Genomic DNA, 19,106 nt, shown 5'->3' on the forward strand with positions numbered 1-19,106 from the left:
CAATGGAATCGTTCGGTTCAAAGTTTAGACTGCGGTTGGATGTGATTTTGCTGCGTAATGTGTTATTGTTGGGCTTAATGTCGAGCCTGATGTTTGTATTTCTTGGCACGTTTTGAAGATACTTCTCTATGTCTCCGATCTCGTGGCTGCCGGTAGGTATAGTGATCACTCTATTAGCCACGTAAATTTTATTGTGACCAACGTCAACGTTGGGGATTGAATTAAAGGTCAACAATTCTACCAAACCAAGAGCATAACTTTTATCACAAGCAAGTTCAATCGGAAGAAAATATTGCGCTTCGAGAATCGAAGAGGTTCCCGGAATTGTTAACGTTAGTGAATCATCCGTGGTTGCGAGTGATAGACTGGCTATGTTGAATTATGCACCATACTTATATAGCTCACCGCTCGAAAATTTCAAGCACAAATGTCCGCATTCAAATGTATCATAATTCTGGTACCTTTCATGATTGTATTTAACGCTACCACTACCGAGATATTTGATGAGGTCCGAGGGTGGTTGAAGGTTACCGAAACTGTCAAAGTAATCGATGTTACCGTCACGTTTCTTGTACGCAACCCAGTGTGTTCCCGGACCCTCTTTGTCGTCAAGGTTGACTACAGCTGACTCGTTTTTTCGTGGACCGTTTTTGGGCATTTCGTTCCGCATAAAAACACCGCGGAAATACGGTATCTTGAAGATTTTTGCATATTTCAACAAGTCCCAATCGGTCAACGCTCGACGTGGTAGCTTCGCATCTAGTTTTTTGGAAGATGGAGACCGAGACCCGTTTTATACGGTTTCAAATGAAGTCCTTTACCCAACGCGATAGCTTCCATAGTTTTGTTGTGCCGATTGATCTCTTCCAGTTCTCGTTTAGCAGCGCTCGCATCGTTTACAGCTTTTGCTATACCTGCCGCTTCACCAGCTATCGCGCCTGTGGCACTAAGTCCAGCGAAAATAGGGATCAAGAATGATAGAAATCCACCAACTTTTGAAGGTACCGGTAGAACGCGCGGTGTTCGCACTTTACATTTACCACCCGCTTTTTGAACAGCGTTTTCAGCCCCCTTGAGCGCAGACTCGATAACTACTTTTGCATCGTTGCTCGGAATCATGGATCGTTTCGCAGCATTTATGATTTTTCTTAAGGTCACGTTTTTCGGTTTTCGAATTCCCATTCCTAGTTTCGATTTCACTTTTATTGTATTAGCTACCGCCCAAGCCGCTGCTTTCTCGCTCAAATTGGCGTCCGGTGCGAAGACCCGTTTCCACGCTTTTTCAGCCAATACCCTATCAGCCGCGTTCCTGACTCCAAGATTTTCACGATTCTGCGAGTAAGCAATGTCATGGTTCTTGCAAGCTGCGTCGAGTGGATTGATTCCCGGATCACCTCGCGCGAGTCTTTTTGTCAACTTTGTACCAGGTCCACAGTATTGATAACCAGGTACGTGCAATTCGACTGAAAGACTGTTGATGATTTTATTCACCAGACCTTCGCCGCGATGTTGCCGTTTGCTGCTTCGTTGACCTCTGTGCACGATCATGTTCAGGCTCTGACTGACGGTACAATTTTCGTCGATATTTTCACCACCTGTACAATCATTGCTTAATTTTACTTATTGCTAATCGCGGCGATCTCCTTAACGGAGTGGCCTGTTCCTCTCCTCGAGACGGTTCCTGGTTTGGTTTTTCCTCGCGTCTCATGATCTGATCTACATGACGTTTGTCTATACCCCCTTCATCCCATTCCACTATATACGTTACGGGTCCGCGACGTTCTATGACTATCCCTTCACACCAGCGAGAATCATTTTTTCCAAATTTCTTAGCCCAGATTTGTTCACCGCTTTCGAATTCGACTACTCTCTTCCCTTTCTTATTTTGTACTTGTCGATCTGTTTCGACATCGACTTTTTCCTCCGTTGTTGGCCGTAAAATCTCAAATCGCGTTCTCAGCTCTCTCCCTAACATGAGTTTCGCTGGTGTTTCACCCGTTGTGCTATGCTTAACTGATCTGTAATCAAATAAGAACATGTCAATTGCTTCTTGAGTCGCGAAACCCTCACGCGCGAGTATTTTGAATTTTTTTTTTTGAAGGTTTTGACGAAGTTCTCCGCCGCTCCATTTGTCGCAGGGTGTTTGACTGGAGAGAACGTGTGTTTAATTGCTAACCGTTTTGTGAATAATGCGAACTCTTTGCTCGTATACTGTCTGCCGTTATCACTTACAATTTGATTCGGGATGCCAAATCTCGAAAAAACTTGTCGGAAATGTTTAATTAAGCTTCCTGAGCTAATTGACTTTATTTCAAATACTTCTGGCCATTTTGACATAGCGTCTATAATTAAGAGGAAGTTTTGACCATCTAACGGCCCGATGAGGTCAGTATGAACGCGTTGCCATGGTCGAGTCGGCCAAGTCCATGGGTTTAACGTTACCGCCGGCGGATTATCTCTCTCTTGGATGCACTCGTGGCACGCACGCACTTCTCTTTCTATGTCCGCGTCAATACCCGGCCACCAGAAAAACGACCTAGCAATTGATTTCATTTTTACGATTCCCAAATGAGTGAGGTGCATTTCTTTTAAGATGAATTCTTGATACTTCTTAGGAATTATTACCCTATATCCCCACATTAAACAATCTTGCTCCATTGTGAGCTCGTATTTCCGTGTTTCAAATGCTCGCAGTTCTTGTTTTGTTTTAGCCTCTGTTGACCAACCCGTTCGAACGTATCTCACAACTTGTGATAATAATTGATCTGTCCTAGTCTCGCGCGAAATAGATTTCCAGTCAATACAAACAGGACCCTCGTTTACACAATCTATAAGTGTGAATTCTGCTTTTGGAGTCTTTGTTTCTTTTTCCGGTAGCGGAAGTCGAGAGAGACCGTCTGCGACGTTTTCGCTTGACTTTACATACTCGATTTTATATTGGAACGCGCTAAGGAAGGTCGCATATCGCTGCAGCCGCCTTGCTGCCATTATTGGTATTCCTTTCCCCGGACCGAATATACGCACCAGTGGTTGATGGTCGGTTCGTAGTGTGAATTCAGTGCCGTAAATATAATCGTAAAATTTGGTTATTCCGAAAATAATCGCTCTTGCCTCTTTGTCGATGATGGCATAATTTCGCTCGCTTTTTGAAAGGGTTTTTGACGCGTATGCTATAGGTTTATCTCCCTCTGGCGTTCTGTGAGAAAGAATAGCGGATATTCCGCAGTCTGACGCGTCGCATGTAAGAATGAGGGGTTTATGCGGATCGTAATTTACTAACACGTCTGCCGATAACAACGCCTCTTTCGCTGCTTCGAACGCCAGTTTACATTTTTTTGACCAATCCCAATTTTCTTTTTGTAAACATTGATAAAGTGGATTTAGTTTGGTTGCTCGATCCTTAATGAATTTTTCATAATGATTCAACATCCCTAAGAATGCCCGTAAATCTTTAATATTTTTCGGCTCTGGTATTTTTTGAATGGCCGCCACTCTATCTTTTAACGTGTATACTCCGTGCTCATCAATTTCGAAGCCTAAGAACCTTATTTTTTTCTCTAAGAAAACGAATTTCTCTTTTTTTATTTTTAGACCGCAGTCTTGTATAATCTTAAAAACTTCCTCAGTTGTGCGCACGTTTTCTTCTATTGTTTTCCCTTTGATTACTATATTGTCGAAGAAAACGTTTACGTTTGCGACATTTCGTAAAATTCGTTCCATATTTTGTTGGAAATACCCTGGGGCAGACGCTACTCCGAAAGGCAGTTTTGTAGGTTGAAATAACCCCTTGTGTGTGCTAAGTGTTAGAATTTTCCTGCTGTTTACTTCGAGAGGAATTTGCGTATACGCTTCTCTAAGGTCTATCTCTGTGAAAAATTTCCCCCCCTGTAGGTTACTAATCAGGTGATCTCGATTAGGAATCGGATGTCCATTTGAAATTATTTGGGGATTAACCGTGACCTTGTAATCCGCGCACAACCGAAGGCTCCCGTCTGGCTTCGTTACCGGTACTACAGGCGTTCCCCACTCTGAATTTTCAACTGGCGTTAAAACTCCGGCTGCTACGAGTCTATCTAATTCTTTATCGAGCTTGCCTTTCAATGCGTATGGAACGGTTCTTGGTTTGCAATATTTTGGTTTCGCACCAACCTCAAGCTTTAATTCGAAAGTCCCCTTGGTGAATGTACCAAGACCTTGTGAGAAGAGATTTGCATGTTTTTCTATGAGCTCCTGTTTGAGTAACTTAATTTTTTCCTTTTCATTTTTTATGTTGTGAATTTTTGAGTTGATTATCGTTTTTTCCCGCGATTGTACGATTTCTAGCGGCCAGATTCCTAATTTTCTAACCATTCGCGACCGATAAGCGGTGCACCTGTTTCGCCCATAGTGTATAGATCTCCCTCAGACGTTATTTTATCATATTGCATCTTAACGTTTTCAATTACGCCAATCGGGCGTTTCTCTGCGCCATCGTAAAATCGTATATTAATATTTGATTTGGATATCTTTTTGCTTTTAAAGTAACGATCGTAGTCTCCTTGACTAATGAGAGAAATTCCTGCTCCTCCGTCTATTTCCATTTTAATTACTTGATTCTCGATTTTTATCGGTAAATATTGCGGCTCTACCGTTACCAAATTACAGTCATAATTATTAACGTTCATAGAAAATAAGTCTCTATACCACTCGCAGTCTTCCTCGTCGTCGTTGTTGGAGTCGTTGCTGTCTTGTTGTAGATTGCCCACCGACGTACGCTGCTTGCTTTTCTTCTTCTTCTTACACACTTGTTCGAGGTGTCCTTGCTGGCCACACGCGTCGCACGTTTTTTTTTTGTGCCAGCATTCGCTCGCCCAGTGATTCGGGCGTCCACAGCAGAAACACGAGATGTCTTCCCCGCCGCCCCTTGGTCGGCGCTGATGAGATTGTTGTTGAGATCCGCGAGCCGAGCCCCGTTTATTCGGTGTTCCTCGTTGCGAGTTTGTCTTGGGCCCCGGATTCCGCGTCTGTGTGCGTTGTTTCCCCATGTATTGTACACTCGCGTTGTCAACATCTTCGTGTTAATCATCGGCGTTCGATGTGACCGTGTTTACGGCTTTCTTCGCTTCTTCTACAGCGGACGCTTCCTTCAATGCGAGATCCAATGTTAAGTTCTCTATTTTAAATAACGCTTTCCTGGCTTCATCGTCTGATAACCCCGTGATTAGTTGGTCCTTTATTGAATCATCTGCATCGTTGAAGTTGCATTTGATTGCTAACTCCCTGAGGGCCGCAATATATTGTGGGACACTTTCATCCTTCCCTTGCATGCGGCACCGGAACTGTGAGCGTAGCACCGTCACGTTGACTTTAGGTTTCAAATAATCCGTTGTTTTTTTAATTATTTCCTCGAAGGGAACGTCACCGGGTTTGTTTGGAGCACATATTTTTTTAATGACCGCGTATGTTTTAGCACTCACTTTGGTGAGGAAAATGGCTCTTTTCTTGACAGCGTCGGTCACATTGTTAGCAATAAAGTAGAACTCCATGCGCTCTACGAACTGCTCCCAATCGTCTTTCTCCCAATCATAGTCCACTGAAGCCCGATATTCCATGGTCGCAATTTGATTACCAGTCTGTTCTCCCTGGTCGTTGACGGCGTTGTCTGTGACTTGCACCGATCTACCACTTTCTTCTACGACGAGCTTTCTCAGCTGCTTGCGAAGGCTATCCAGGTTATTTGACTCGTCGGCGTTCTGTTCTCTGCGCTTCAATTCCTCCACCACTTGAGCTTTACTCAAGTCGTAAATCCACGATAACTTTTCCTTCTTATCAACACCGCTCATGGCCAAATTTTATTTGCGTAATCCATTATTTTCCTCGTCGCCACTTGGAGTAAAGGTAGGGGAGCAAGATAAGTGGGCAGACGTGAAGAACAAGAATGTTTATTCCGTGCGAACAGCTAGCGGGCTAGCTCGCTACTGACGACGGTGTGTTTACTATTGTATATATATATAGTACAGTATTTTGGTCGCCGAGTAAAATATAACATATACTACAGTTTGAAACCGGGGTATTTATAGGAAATATGGTCGATCATGTCCAAGATGCGGTTTGAGGCACAACCTACTAAGCTTCCCATGATAAATTTCGAAAAACTTTCAGAGCAAAATGTGAAAAGACAAAAACGGCATGGGGAATCACTTTCGAACAGTGTGCGTGCAATATTCTGCGGTCCGGCCAATTGTGGTAAAACTAATGCGGTGCTCACACTTATAACCCACCCCAATGGACTTAGATTTGAAAATATCTATATCTACTCAAAATCCCTTAACCAACCGAAGTACCAATTGCTGAAGCAATTGTTGGACAACGTTGAGAATATGGAGTATTTTCCTTATACCGAGCGTGAGCAAGTGATTACACCGGACGAAGCACGACCCAACTCGATAATCGTTTTTGATGATGTAGCGTGCGAGAAGCAGGACAATATTAGAGCCTACTTCTGCATGGGCAGGCATCACGATGTTGATTGTTCCTATCTCTGTCGGACGTACGCGCGTATTCCTGAACATCTCGTGCGTGACAACGTAAACTTACTCGTGTTATTCAAACAAGACGATATGAACCTGAGACACGTATACAACGACCATGTGAACACCGGTATGTCTTACATACAGTTTGAAGATGTGTGCTTCGCATGCTGGAACGGTGATAAGTACGGGTTTCTTGTGATCGACAGAGACAGCGAGCCCAACCATGGACGTTATAGGAAGGGATTTGATTTTTTCAGTAGCCTGGAAAAGTAATAAAAATCTTGCGTTTTCAAGCGAGAGACACAGTAGCGTTGCAGACTCAGTTGCGTCAACATGCAGAGCTCTAAACTTCCCGAGCAAAAAGAAGTCCTACATCAGATTGCTCAAGCGAGTGCTGCGATCCGTCGAAAACACAGATTGCTCAAGTCGGGCAAGGAATCCACGGCTCGGAAATTGAGCGACGTTTTCAAATCAGTAGTGACTCCGTTGCGAGAACTGGTGAATGTTACAAAAGAGACGAAACCCTCGAAACAAGGAATGGCAGAAATCAAACAAGAAATAAAGCAGATGAAAAATGAAACGAACAATGAAACAGTCTCGGAAATGGATGATTCCTTTGCTTTGGCAGGAGATAAAACAATCGTAGAAACACCTGTTGATGAAACCGAGAATGAGTAATTCGGAATGATGAGAGATGAGACGAGAAAAAGTGAATTCGATAACGTATACGGTGTACGCAACCTCTCAACTGGACTAATGATTGGTGATTCGTTGATGAGTTTTGGGAGTGACCAGATCCGTATTAGGAGTTCGGTTTACCCAGAAACGGAGGGGTTGCTGGAACTTTCGTTCAGAAAGGAGCCCGACAGGTCCAATGTGAGCGACAAAGATCGGGAAAATTATAGAAACATAATCCTCAAAACGAACGCACATAAAAAGTATTACTCATCCGATGGAGCTGTTCGAAGCGATAACAGTTACAAATTGAGAAATGTCATTGCCGAATAGTTGGATTATTCACCATCGCCTCAGCGAAAGGGTAAAGGTCTATTTCCGCAAGCTATGATCACACGACAAGGCGTTGAAACGGAATACGTTTTCTGGGATAATCCAAATGAGTTAGTGGAGCGTCTTCGTCTAGTCCTAGCATCCCAGGCAGCGGGAAATCCGAGTCACAACAACGAAATAATGTCCATTATCGAAGAACTACGCGAAGCAGAAATCATTTATTAAGCCGCTCTTATCGCTTTTGCATCCATTTTCGAGATGAGCGTCGATGTGTTCGGACGGCATCTGGATAAAAACACAGCTGCGGGTAATCGCGGCCCTTCCGGTGTCGGATTTCAAATCACTGCGGACGGACATTAAGATCTACGGAATAAAAGACTGTGCAATGTCGCAGAACCTGTTGAGCAAAACAATGCTGTAACTTTGAAAATCTTACGACGAAAATTCAACGTGCTGCAAAAACAAATCGACAATCTCGATCAAATGATCAAAGCTTTGGAGATCAGGACGGGGAAAGCTTTGAATACCTTCTACGCAGATTTCAAAACAGACAGAGACCTGTCGATTCGAAACGCTGAAATCATTTCCAAATTGGACACCAGACTAAGAGCATTGGAATATGAACGAGAAAAAGCTAACGCTGGTGACGGAACTGCATGAGCCCGCCCGCCGGAATTACCAGCGTCGCCGTGTAGACGTGCGCGGCATCGACGAGACCTGGCAGGTGGATCTTGTTGATATGATGTCATACGCAGGACAAATCAAAGGCTACAAGTATATGCTCACAGTCATTGATATCTTTTCAAAGTATGCGTGGGCTGTACCGATAAGGAGCAAGTCCGGGGATGATGTTACAAAGGCCATGGAATCTGTGCTAACTCAAGGACGTGTACCGAAAAAATTACACGTTAATAGAGGAACGGAATTCTACAACTCAAAATTTGAAACTCTTCTGTCACGCTATGGAATCAAACTCTACTCCAAGTACAGTAATTTGAAGGCTTCGATCTGTGAACGGTTTAATCGTAAGCTGAAAAGTAAAATGTGGAAACGGTTCAGTATGCAAGGAAGCTACAAGTGGCTCAACATCTTATCTGATTTAGTATCGGCTTATAACAACACGAAACACCGAACCATAAGAATGAAACCATCGGATGTCACCGTTGCGAACGAAAGGCTGGTATTACGTCAGTCGTACGGAGGGCTTGGAACGAAACCTTTCAAACCGGCAAAGTTCAAAACCGGTGACAAAGTTCGAATCAGCAAATTCCAAAACGTCTTTGAGAAAAGTTACACTCCCAATTGGACGACTGAAATATTCACAATAAGCCAAGTAGCAAATACCAATCCTGTGACGTACAAGCTCAAAGACTACCAAGGTCAACCCATCGCTGGTGGTTTCTACGAACAGGAGCTTCTCAAGTTGCGACATCCGGACATCTATCTGGTGGAGAAGGTGCTTCAGAAGCGGGAAAGAAAGTTTTACGTCAAGTGGCTAGGTTTTGATACTACACACAACAGTTGGCTAAATGAATCTGATATGTAATGTTGAATAAACGAAATTATTTTTCGAGTATTTGTCTTTATTTTTTACATCTTAGAGATACAATTCATACCGATGTTCAGTTCGACTGCAGGTCTTGTAGCCCCACGGCAGAGTATCGGTTGTGTTTCGAAATACGATACGCTTATCGTCGTTCCAGCTCAGTGCTACTTTTTTCTGTTCATTGGTATAGACCTGATGCTTCTGACTCTGTATTAGACTCTGACGTTCGACTGAAATTTCGTGTTCTCAAGCACACTTCAAGTTATCATTGAAGGTTATAGTTTTTAACAGGGATCCTTTGACACCCTTGGCTCGTTTTTCATCCTTATCCTCCCCCATCACTCTGAATGAGTACAACTTCGCTCTCAAGCCAATAAATTCCACCATTATTTTTCTGTTACACTCATATTTCATCAGACCCAGAACTTTTTTGTGAACCAACGGAATTTCGTAGATGTTGTCAGGTGGATAATCGGAGGTATCAAATTTATCCAAGTCCTGTTTGATGCATTCGTAAATGTTGGGGACGGTAATGTGATATATCACACTATCCGTGTCAGTGTACATTAATTTTGCCTGATGCCCAAAACTTCGTTTCAATATACTTGTAGTGAAAATCGTAGATAAAGGTCTTCGCAAGATCTAAAATGGAAGAACCTGCATACAATGGTTTGTTGACTTTGACTGTCGTTCTACGCAATTCAACTATTATCATATCTTTATCAAAGATTGTACAACTGTGGAAATTTGGTTTGGCTATAGTAGCTCTAGCACCGTATTTTCCATCCCATTTCGTGATCAGCCTGACATCTCTATACTTCCTAACATTTTCCATTGTCTTACCGAAAACTGCGTTGTTCATCAGTTTATAGAAGTTTTTTTCGAATTTATTGTTTGATTTTTTGCGTAAGTGTGTATTTAAATCTATGTACTTTTTGAGCCACGGTGTTTGTCTGAACTTTGAAACTCTATATATTCTAGCTAGTTTTAAACTTAATTCTAAGCATTGTTTCAAGACGCGGTAATGAACAACGTAGTTTTGCTTGGAAAGTAGCGTGGTCGTCAATTTCGGCTGCTTACTTTCTAAGATAGGAGGTATGTAGCGTTCCGGACACAGTGATAAATCTTTATGCATTTCATGCAGTTCCTTGGGATATTCCAAATCTACCTGTAATAAGTAGCTAAACTCCGCTTCGTCTGTGATGGCAAAAACATCGAATTGTCTGAAATCTAATATCCATTCGAGAGAACTGCATGGTAGAGCAAAGCTCATAGCCGCGCCGTACAAGTTGTTAACGTCGAAGTACATGAGATAAGACTCTTCGAGCGCTGTATTGAAAGCATCTCTCATGTATCTATTGTTAGCCTTTGCATATCGGTTAGAGCATTGGGACACACCGCCTCGAATACCTTTTTCTATAAACATAAGCATATCTATGTCAGTGAGAAGCTCGAGCTCGATACCGGTACATTTTAACATTGCGTCAAACGAAAGACCGGGCGCTGTAGAATAATGTAACGGGTCCAGGTTGTATGTTGCATAACAATTTTGTCGAAAGTTTTCAAAATCGTCAGCCAACAGAAAAACATCAGTTTGCAAATGTAAGTCTGAATATTCCCCCATCGTTTTTAGGTTAAAAGCTTGCCAAACTTTACACGCGTGTGCGTCATCGTTATCCGAAATATCTTGGTTGTTCAATTTTGAATAACATCTTTCTTTAGGTGGTAACTTTACGTTCTCGAGCTTCTCCCAACCATCCATGTACTCGTACGGAAAAACATCTTTCCTGGTCAATAACTCGAATTTTCAAGAGCTAGTGCAAAATTTACGTGTAATTGATTTTTAATTATCATTCAAATATGTTGCCAATTTTTCGAGACTGCTGGGCATAAAACGGAACGAATCTAGAAATCTAAACTTCATATCTGTCCCTTTACATGTTTTGTGAACGAAATGTACTTTTCTTTGTTCACGGGTAGAAGCTGAATAGTACCCTAAAAAGTTGTGGCCAATGCTCTAATCAAAAAATGCGAATCGTAACCCGACAGATTGTGGAATATCACTGGGAAAGTATGCGAGTTTTGATAATTACGATTACAGCTTTGATGCGCAGGACCACGGTACCTTCCTGTGAAATGACAGTGATCACGGTGTTTCGCGTCTTCGCGCGTGAACGGCTTTTCAGAAATATGACATACCTTTGATAAATTAAATTCGTCAATTTGATTGAAGTTCAGCGACTCTATAGGTACAATAGTTCTGAAATACGTTCCTAACGAGTGTGCCAATGTCTCCAACTCGTTCACAAACCATTCGATGCAAGTCTCCCCGCGATTAATTTTGAACTTTGAATTGGAATCGTTAAAGGTGCAATGCAGGTAAAATGCTATACTGTAAGGAATATGATTTTGGTAAATTGTTCTATTTTCTGACACTTGAATGTTAGTAGCTTGCAACAAGCATTCTAGATCCGCGTAAATACAGAACGGAACGGTTTCTTTGTGCCTAAAATTTTTGAATTCCAGAATCTCTTCCTCTTCCTCGGGTAAAACAACTTTGGTGTCGTTTAAACTTATGCAATAAACTCTATGGTTCGCCATACATCTTTCAGATTGGAAGTGCATCAGACATCTACCACACAACCAGATACGAGGATGGTGCTTAGAAATTTGAGAACTTGTCAAGCGTGATAAATTGCGAATCTAAGCAAAATGAAAGATTCTATTTTTTTTCACAATATTCCGTATCAATATCATCGTCATCGTCTGTAATTTCGGTTTCCACTGCCAAGAGATGAATTACGGGTTTATCAGACTTATTCTGACTCAAGTGAATCGGTACTATTTCATTTTTTTCCCCACCATCTTGGTCTACACCATAAACATTGATGGAAAGTCCGTTGAGTTTTTCAAATTTCGAAATAGTATTTTTATCTAGAGACGTGAGAAAGTTTATACTGTCATACCGTAGCACTGAGCTGAAATGTGGATACGAGCTGGTTATGTTGGGATTTCTGTTGTTAGCTGGGTACAGAGCTGCGGTGACCGACTAAAGGAAGCAATACGAGTCGTTGTTTGAGATTTTTACCACAGCCTTTTTATCTCTGATGTGCTTCGGTAACGGGGTGTAGGTATATAGACCACCTCGAAGTGGCGTATACTTGTTAATGTTGACGGCAAGATTGATAATTTCAAGTAACGACCAGCCTGAATCCTTTCCCTGGAAATCTTCCGCCTTTGTTAACAAACGGTTTGTTACATTTTCGATGAACCATTCATTAATATCCGTTGTCTGGAGGATGATTTCGTTTTTCGTATTAAAGAATTTGTTCTCTTCTACTGTGTGATCATCCTTTTTTACTTCGAATTTACAAGCCAGGATGACGTTTACTTTTAGGCTCCCCGTTTTCCGCAAAGCGTTTATCAGTCTTGTCACAGCAAGTAACTTCGCGTCTTCTAGAAACCTCTCCACGTCTTTATGCTTCAAATTGGTGATGGATCCTGTTCGTATTCTTCCCTCGAAAGCAGACTCCAATTCCTCCCAGTGTACGCGATCGCTTCGTCTTTGTTTCCGCGTACCGTCACCCGTTCTCCGAAGCCGTTTGAATTTTTCCGCCAGCGACTTCAAGAGTCCGATCGTTGTGATAATTTTCGTTTTCTCACCTATAGATAAAGCCTTCGGCAGAATTTTGTTTAGAAGCCGGATATTTTGCGTCCCAAATTTAATCCATTTCTGAATCTCCGTTGGCGATGATTTGTTCAACATTTTGTACGCAGATTCCATAATGTTGATCAATTTCAAACATATCGCGGATTCCATCTTTCTTACTTCTCACGTGCTCTTGACAAGTTTAAACATGAATGATCGTTTACTGTGATGGTAATTCTTTTTATAGAGCGAGCTATACGTGTGTCTATTACGCGTGGTGTCGTGTCATTCGGTAAACATGGGAGCCACCATACGATATCACATTTCTCCGTTTGCAAAACATAAACACAAGGGTTCGTTACATTAGAGTCCTGGAGAGGTATTTGGTGGGGAGAAAGAACGTCACGTGGTTGATATCACTTCGGACTTGGGATTTTTGATAAGAATGTCACGCGGTTGATAACGCATCGAACCTTGGACTGGAAAAGAACATCACGTGGTTCACCCCAGCCCTTCTCGGAACTATTAATTGTCGAATGTTACGTGGTTGATATCATACCGGTCCTTGGACCACACAAGCAGTTTACGAGAAAAGAATGTCACGTAATTGATATCGGGTCAACGAAAACAATTCTCGGAACTTCTAATTGCGGAATGTAGGGTGTCAAATATCACACCGCAAGCCGCTGAAAGTTAACCGGAACATTCCTGAGATAGGTACGTGGGGAACAGAAGGGTTTGCGTCTCCGCTAAACCTCGACCGTCGGTAGGGGGGAATAACAGCGAGACCGATGGTGAAGCCGCGTGATTTTGACCTTCGGTCGATGAAACAGTCGGTAAAGCAGCAAAATTTTGACCCTCGGCTGATAACACTGTCGGTAAGGTTGAACCTTCGGTCGATAAATAGGTAGCGCCATTTTGATCGACGGTCGGTACAGTAGACTGTGACGTCATCGCGGAGAAGGGTTTGAGTCTGGGGAAAAATGTCGGTAAGTGTCGGTAACAGGAATCTATACGCAGAATGCCCCTTGTATTACTTCTGTAATGAATCCAATTCGATTCAGTATTCATTCCGTATTTGGATATTATCAATCTAAACAACCTGGAAAAGTTAACAGAAAATATGTTTATTCTGTTTGAATAATATCGTCCGATTACATTATACTTACTACAGGGAAATCGCGGTCTTATCGTTAGCATCTAGTGACCGAAATTTGATAGTATATCTACATTGGAATATGGTATATTCTAAGGCTTTATAATGCAAAATGAGGGCATTAGCGCAAGGTATAGACGTTATTAGGAGTAGTAATGGTCAATCACGAAAAATGGTAAACTTGAAAGCCATGGTCACCAATGACGGTAATATCGTGAATGTCGTGAAGAGACAAAAATATGTGATTACTCTGGGCGATAAGAACATGTTTGCTTAGCGTTACGCACTGCTAGTGTTTGTTGCTCGAAGTTTTTATCATTTAATTGATTATACTGTGGCAAATTTATGATTTTTGCTTGAGAAAACAAGCTTTTCACAGGTGCAGATTTTGGAAGTGGTGTAATATAGTGCAGAAATAGTTGTGTTACGTAAGAATATTCGTTATCTTTCGGGTAACTTCATACATTTTCAACAAGTAGCGAAATTGAGTTCGTTTCTCGATACAAAAGTAAATAAGTAATGTAATATAATATAAGTAGTTAGGGGTAGTATAATATAGGTAGTACCGGTATTATATGTAATCCAATTAAATCACACAATAATGGTAATTTATTGTATCTAAAAATATATTTCGGTAGATGATAAGCATGGCTTCTGTTGATTTTTCTAGATTATTCCATTTAATTACATGAATACAGAATAATTACTAAATAAAGTTGGATTCTGTCGCGATAGGAAGTTGTCACCTTGATTATGTCCGAGGGAAAAGGTTCTACAAAGAAATGTTGCACACGTCATGCAGATGCGTGAAACGCGAACAGAAAATAGATATTATTTCAAAATACGCACAGAGTGACGCTGAACGATACACAACGTTGTGACGTACTCTCGGAGACTGCCACTGAGGACAGCTGATCCGCTAATCCTCATGACACACACGTGCGGTCGCGGAAGGGTACGCAAATCGCAACATCCTTTCATGAGCGCTAGAGCTCACACTTCGCACTCATGCCAAGCACAACAAATAAACGCAAAACCCAAAAGTGGTTTTGAAATGAATACTTCAGCGAGCTGGATTCATAATTCATTCATTTTGGAATGAATACTGAGTCAAGGTGAATTTGAAATTGGCTTTGGAATGAATGCTAAACCAAGTTGAGTTTATTATTGACTTTCGCACTGAATACTGAAACCTGTGGAATTTACTACTCATTTTCGGAAGCAATATTGAATCCAACAGGATCGATTATTCATCAATAGATGTAATTTTGAATAAGTTTTTTTATTCCTAATGAATAAAAAAAAATTCAAATACCCCCAACCCTGCTGATTTTATTGTGCACACAGTGAGTTCCTGATGTGATTCACCGGGAGAGCGAGGAGTAGCAAAAATCCACGACACAAACTGGCACCCAACGTGGGGCCGTCGAGAAATTTCCGTTGCAAATTTTCGAATTTGATAGTGGCGTCATGGGCTTCAGAAACTTCGAGTTAATAACGGCTGGCGGAGAGTCTAGTGAAAATTTCGATACCACCTCTACAAGCGTGAACGGGTAGGGTGACGAGATTACAGGAATTGCGAGATTTAGTAACTTAATACCTTGAGGAGGCTCGTGAGAGGCAGATGCGAAATTATAACCGCGGTCACCGTGACGTTTGCTTTGAAGTCGATAATTAACTACAGAAGAGAAATAGAGTTTTGTCGTCTGTAGCGGCGAAGTTGGCTCCGAAGTTCGCAGGCTCATTTCGCCTTACAACGATTATTTCTCCAGTTGTATATGAAATCGAGAATACCGAAGGAAAAAATCTGAGTGGGCAATTGGGGTAAAGCGCTTCTAGATTTATTTCCAATATTCACTACCAGAGGGCGTGACCCGTCTACTATCTCGGCACTTCTACAGGACAGAGGGGCGGCGGGACGGGAGCGAGAATGTGACAGTTGAAAATAATGGTAGCGTGCTTTGAACAAATGTTTTTACCAATTATAATAATATTTATTCGTCACTTCATTTATTTAGTATATTTACAATCCTTACGTGAAATTCACGGTGAGTCATATTTGGTAAATATCGTGGTGGGGGAAGTGCCACCTCATTTTCAAATTGACTTTTACCAATTTCTTCACCACACCGCTAATTGTACTGTACTCGACGATGCAATCACTCATGATCACGACCCTGATGGTGGTAGACCACTCTTGATGAAACGCCGCGAAACTTGAAATTCCCCCATCAATATCAGATTCGCGTGAATCAATCTTGGCAAGAGGCTGGTGTGGTAGCTTGGTTAGCTTTTGTCGATCGTAAACACAGGCCACTGCAGTAGGGTCTCAGGTATAATCCCTTGCCCCACACATTCGTTTCCATTGTTTTATCATGCCGTTGGGCCTCGATCAAGTTCGCACCCACGCCTGAGATATACTCGCGACACCACCCGCTAGAGCTCCAGTAGCGCTTAGATCTATCAGCTTGAATTGGACTGGGATACAACTCGAGCCGCATGCGATTCCTCCTGTATTCGACGCGCAGCCATTCTTACGTTTTCCCATCAGACGCTACCCGCTTGCTTTCTTTTTGTCGTTCAATTCCTTCATCCAGCAGAAAGTAGCAGGCTCAAATCAGCAACCATAACAAAAGTGCTAGAGAGATTCGACAAAAGCAAACAAGCTCAAATACGAACTATAACAATATATGAAGAATTAGAAATGTTAGGTGTTTCGGTCAATATTTTAGCCACTAATAATTTTATTAAAGACGTTTCGGTCCTGCGGCCTCAGTTTCCGTGGGAAAGAAATACTGAAAACAAATTAAAATCAAGCTAGAATATCTGGTAATGTGTATAAAACGACTGCAAAAACCTTATGTGGAAACTCACCACGAGGTTCAGCCTGGGTTAAGGTTCGCAGAGTCAGATCCTTCCCATGTGGGCGAAATAATTATTGACTTGAAATATTGTTGCATTTTCTCAAAAGGCTTTCCTCGAGCAATCTTTTGCTACGAATCATGGACATAAATCACTTGGGCAAGAGCCTACGGATAAGATTTCACCTCGATACCGATCGCCACTGCACTTCGGTAATCGATCAAGTATGTTCTACGTTCTCTATTTCGCCGATGGGAAGTGGACGTGTTTAGGGTCAGACGCGATTGATGACCATTTTTTCCTCAAAAGCTGCTGTTGCAGAACGTGGAAAACCCTCATCTCCCCAAAATTCTTACGATCCATCCGTATAAGGTTGGCGCATCCAACACAAGCTCATCAGTCTTACGCAGCACGTGAAAGTTAAAAATTTTGAATATCATGGTAACCAACGTCAAAGTCATGGCTGCCGAAGCATACATGGAACTCGTCGAGTAGATAGAGGAGACGCGCAATTTGCTGAGCAAGCAGACTCCTGAAGGAGGGGATCACGACATCGTGAACTATTGGATCGGTATTGGAATAGCAAATATCATACTTCTGCGAGACATTCTCCAACCACCGAGAGAAGTGTGAGTGTGAAACAACAAATCCAATAGAAGATCTCCCTCATACAATCCTGGGTGGCAAAGATCCAACAGTAACAGTGGCAGCACGGCGTGGTGACAGGCAGTAATATAGACAGTCCTGCGGGCGTCATTGTTGATAAAAAACAGACATAACATTTGGGAGTTGGAAATATGGTCGGAATGTAGTAAGTAAACCCCTCTACAGGGTGACACAGTCGGTTTACTTTCAAGATTTTTATCACGACAAATTGCTCTATTGCTTGGTCTACATAAACAGAATTCGTTTTACACAAATCACACCAATTATGCGCAGGACTGCAATATTCACCTGTAAAGTGACAGTAATCATGGCAGTCTTTCTCCTCGGGGGTAAGCGGGTTTTGGCAAACATAGTAATTGGGGGCACACATGTGACGATCGTGTTGCACTTGGGTAAGAGACTTCATCTTAATTATATTTTTGAATCGTGATTCTACTTCAATCGATGAATTTTTTCAACTCTTGCACGAACCAATCTACGCAATCAGCACCGTGTTCACCGTAAGACTCCGATAAGGTCTTATCGTACGCGCACTATGTGTATTATGCCTCCCTGTGCAGAATATGCTTTGAAATTTCATGTTTTACAGTTGTGAAATTCGTATACAGGTTCGGGCATTGATATACATTAAACATCAGTATGAATAACAAACGGGACGGTGCCTTTGTTTTTATAATTTTTGAACTGCAAATTTAAATCCTTAGATTTTGGAAATTCCATGCGCACTTCAACATAATAAATCCCGCCGTTGGTGGACGTAGGTGTGTTTTACGGCGAAGTGGCATGGGCATAAAAACATGAAAACAGTTTGCCTTCATCATGACATAATTGTTTGCTCACCAATCGTAAAAAAATTTTTCATTCAAGCAAAGTGGTATCTTGGTGTGGACTCGCGGGTAATTTCATGCTCGGGACAATCATTACACAGGCACACAAAAAAAAATGGAATTGAATGTTAACATGCTTATAAAGACGCATTCTACACCTCGAAAACGTGAGGATGCAAAATTCTCAAACCGCCCAAGCGATCAGAAAAGTGGAGCGTCTTCTTACTTTTTCCAAATTTGGAAAAAAATCTCACAGATTAGTTACCATCCACAGAAATTGGCTAAATTTTGACAGCTGCACTAAATGTATCGAACTATCCGGTATATTGCCACTCGGCGGTCATGAAACACATATTTTGAGCCCAGTCTCATGAGATTTGATGGTGAAATGACGAAATGGCAGCTGATCTGGTTTTCGATTATGGAGAACACCGAAATTTCATTTTGGCGACATTTGTAACCGACATTACACGCATGCCGGCTTTACATTCTCGATGCCCTCTGCCCCTACTCATTAGTTTTATTTCAGTTTTCGTTTAAATTTATTTATATCTCATATTTTTGAGTCTCCGTATGCATTGTATGCATACGGCTTTCTTTATCACTTTTTACGGCTCTGGGAAATAACCACCCCCAGCTTATAATAATCTTACTCATTAAATAATGTTACGGGATAATCCTTACCTAAACAGAATAGAATATACAAACTCTCTAAGAGTAACCAGATGACCGGAAATCGCTTCTCGATATTTCCAGGTATGCAGAATCTGGCACGCACGTGCAACGGATTAAAATCCATATAGCCATCTTTGAAGTGTCTGTTTGGACAGGGTCATCCCGAACATACAGTAGAATAATTTTTATCATGTACCAAAACAAG

The 19,106-nt window shown here is 41.8% G+C and overlaps 1 protein-coding gene across 1 annotated transcript; it reads right to left on the reverse strand.

Annotated features, from left to right (window-relative positions):
* Positions 1-9,117: 9,117 nt before the first annotated feature.
* Positions 9,118-12,886, reverse strand: LOC124414950. Its single transcript, XM_046896141.1, has 9 exons — positions 12,158-12,886; positions 11,870-12,115; positions 11,266-11,727; positions 11,166-11,195; positions 11,005-11,061; positions 9,999-10,864; positions 9,732-9,887; positions 9,372-9,670; positions 9,118-9,296 (listed from the first exon to the last, which is right to left on the reverse strand). Exons 1-9 carry the CDS (start codon positions 12,884-12,886, stop codon positions 9,118-9,120), a joined length of 3,024 nt encoding a protein of 1,007 aa, XP_046752097.1.
* Between the last annotated feature and the right edge of the window lie 6,220 nt (positions 12,887-19,106).

Source organism: Diprion similis, chromosome 14, assembly GCF_021155765.1.
Source record: "Diprion similis isolate iyDipSimi1 chromosome 14, iyDipSimi1.1, whole genome shotgun sequence".
NCBI classification, from domain to species: domain Eukaryota; kingdom Metazoa; phylum Arthropoda; class Insecta; order Hymenoptera; family Diprionidae; genus Diprion; species Diprion similis.

Bases quoted from the DNA above. Each gene is read 5' to 3' on its own strand.
- LOC124414950 (XM_046896141.1), bottom strand. From the start codon at position 12,886: ATGGAATCCGCGATATGTTTGAAATTGATCAACATTATGGAATCTGCG. The intron at 11,728-11,869 runs GTAATTCATCTC...CAAATTTCTAAG, and splicing joins AGAATAAGTCTGATAAACCC to CACCATCCTCGTATCTGGTT. The intron at 9,671-9,731 runs GTATGCAGGTTC...TTTCACTACAAG, and splicing joins GTCAAAGTCAACAAACCATT to TATATTGAAACGAAGTTTTG.